Source organism: Streptopelia decaocto (assembly GCF_964273445.1).
Source record: "Streptopelia decaocto genome assembly, contig: HAP1_SCAFFOLD_149, whole genome shotgun sequence".
Classification (NCBI taxonomy): Eukaryota; Metazoa; Chordata; class Aves; order Columbiformes; family Columbidae; genus Streptopelia; species Streptopelia decaocto.
Window position 1 is genome coordinate 172,658 of NW_028117133.1, and position 2,723 is coordinate 175,380.

At 62.8% G+C, this 2,723-nt stretch overlaps 1 protein-coding gene across 1 annotated transcript; it reads right to left on the reverse strand.

Annotated features, from left to right (window-relative positions):
* Positions 1-824: 824 nt before the first annotated feature.
* LOC309451872 (la-related protein 6-like) lies at positions 825-2,723 on the reverse strand (the record flags this gene model as incomplete). Its single annotated transcript, XM_082076578.1, has 3 exons — positions 825-1,796; positions 2,095-2,305; positions 2,557-2,723. The coding sequence occupies 3 exons, from the start codon at positions 2,721-2,723 to the stop codon at positions 825-827; spliced, it is 1,350 nt and encodes a 449-aa protein (XP_081932704.1).

Genomic DNA, 2,723 nt, shown 5'->3' on the forward strand with positions numbered 1-2,723 from the left:
GAGGGGTTTGGGAGGATACGATGCTACATTGGGGGGTCTGGAGGGGTTAGGGAGGATACGATGCTACATTGGGGGGGTCTGGAGGGGTTAGGGAGGATACGATGCTACATTGGGGGGGTCTGGAGGGGTTAGGGAGGATACGATGCTACATTGGGGGGGTCTGGAGGGGTTAGGGAGGATACGATGCTACATTGGGGGGGTCTGGAGGGGTTTGGGAGGGCGGGATGCTGCATTAGGGGGGAGGGGGGCTGGCGTGGCTTTCATGGGACCTTTTTTCTTTTTCGCTTTCAATTAAATGCTGTTTTTCTGGATCTGCTCTACGCCTGTGTGGGGTGGGGTGAAGGGGCACTGGGAACCACAGACCCAGCTTTGCTTCCCTGCTGCAGCAAAATAACCCCAAATCAGCCCCAGAATGGCGAGGGAGGCACTGCAGGGCAGGGACCCTCCTGCCCTTGTCTGGCTGCACCTTGGGCAGCTGTTTTTCCACTCCTTGGTCCTGCAACCAACCAAACTATCACTACACTGGCCAGAAATTGCCTGGAAATCTCATCTCCCTTCATTGCTCATTTCCCACCCCAGCTCCACAACCTGGGGCCCATGGAGCACCCGGCGACCCAGCTCCGCGGGTCCGGCCGGCAGCAGCTGCACTGAGTCCCCATCCCGGACGCTGGTGCCGGTGCAGCCCCCGCTGCCGCTCAGCACCCCGAGCTTCATCCTGGCCCAAAACTCGGGTCCCTGGAGCAGCTGCAGCACCCACCACAGCTCTGGGGGGGCACAGAGAAAAGGAGAAAAAAAGAATCCCCAAACCCAAATGTAGAGAAGCCTCAGCGCTGCAGGACGAGCTCTCCCCTCCCAGTGCTGCTGGAGAAGCCGCCGGTGCCATTGTGGCCGCGGGGCAGGCGCAGGACCCCGTCGCAGAGCCCGAGGAGCTCGGACACCCCGGTTGTTTCTGGGGGGATCCCAGGGCGGGGTTTGGGATCCCCAGAGGAGCTGCCGGCCCAGGGGGCCCCGGCGGGCGCCCCGCTGCCCCAGGCACCGCGGGGGCTCTCGGGGCTGGAGCAGCTGCCGCTGCCCACGTTGGCGTCGAAGGGAGGGAAGAGGTCGCTGCAGAGGAGCGATCCGGTGAAGGTGTCGCTCCAGTCGCTGGGATTGAAGTCACTGCTGGGCCAGGTGGGTTCCGAGGGCTCCTTGTTCAGGAGGAGCGATGGCAACGCTGAGGCACCGTTCAGCTCCTGAGCGCTGCCGAGCAGGGAGCCATCGAGGCCGTAGGGGAATGTCACGGCTCTCGCCTGCGCTTTCCAACCCAGCTGATCCACCAGCTCCTCCACTGCCTCCGGTTTCTTCTTGGAGCCCTTCCCACTGAGCGGGACCACCCTGATGCTCTGGCCGCCCGGGTGGCCGAGCTCCTCCAGGGCTCTGCGGGCGCTCTCCAGGCTCTCGTACTCCACCAGCGCGCAGCAGCGGCTCAGCAGCTCGGGGAAGCGCGACGCGTATTTGCGCACATCTGAGGGCAGCTTGCGGCCCGGGCGCAGGATGCGGATGGAGACGATGGCGCCCAAGGGGCTGAACATCCTCATGATGGTCTCCAGGAAGTTCTTCTGCAGCGGCAACAGCGCGTCCTGCTCGCGGGGCAGCAGCTCCCAGGCCAGCAGCAGTTTGCTGGGGGGGATGCTGAGCAGGGACTCGGGGATGGGGACACGCCGCCTCACTTTGGTGCCCTCCTCATTCACTTCCAGCAGCTCCGAGAACCGCAGGGCGTAGAGTGTGAGCCGCCAGTCGCGCGTCAGGTATTTCACCTGTGGAAGAGACGGGGGTCACCACGTCCCCATGAGCGTCTCAGGCAGGGACCACCCTAAGCCTGCTGTCTGGGCAGGCTGCGACCCCATCAACCTGAAACCACAGCAAAGCAACGTCCCCATGCCACATGAGCATCTTTGGGGTTTGCAGGAGAACATTCCCAATGGGCTCTGGAAATGGCAACTTGGACCTCCCCATACACCCCAGCAGAAGCAGCCAGAGGACACCCAGACACACGGACACCCTCCACATGAAGGCCAATTCCAGCCCCGCTGGCCGGCACCAGGGGCCACCTACCTTCTTGAAGGACGTCAGCAGTTTGATGCTGACAAAGCCCATCTTGTTCTTCTGGACGTGTTTCAGCAGGAAAGCGTCCTTGGCCAGGTTCTCATCGGAAAGGTAGAACTCCACCTGGGACACGATCCTCCGGACCAGCTGTGGGTCGGGGATGGAGCAGCTGCGGTCCAACAGATCAGCCCCCAACACATCGCTCACGTTGCAGAAGCTCCTGGCAGAGCAGCGGGGACACAGGCGTGAGCTGGTGGCCTTTGGGATGTCAGCACTGCCCAGTCTCAGCCACAAGGGCAGTAGGGACAGCAGGGACACCAGCTCTGCCCTGAACACAGGGGAACAGCAGCCCGCACCCTGCGAGGCTCCCGGTGCTGAGACCGTGAATCTAAACCCATCCCAGAGAGGAGACACATTCCCTTGGGGACAAACACGAGGTGAGACCCCGTGCACACCCCAACAGCCACGTACCCGCTGAAGCCTTTGCCGAATCCCTCGCGGCTGAGCAGGGCGAGCGAGCGGCTCCGGGACGCACGGACGTTCAGCGCCAGGACAGAGTTTCTTTGCGCTATCAGAGAGTTGCTGCAGCTGGGCTGGGAACCGAGCCCCAGGGCCACTCCAGAGCTATGTGAAGACAT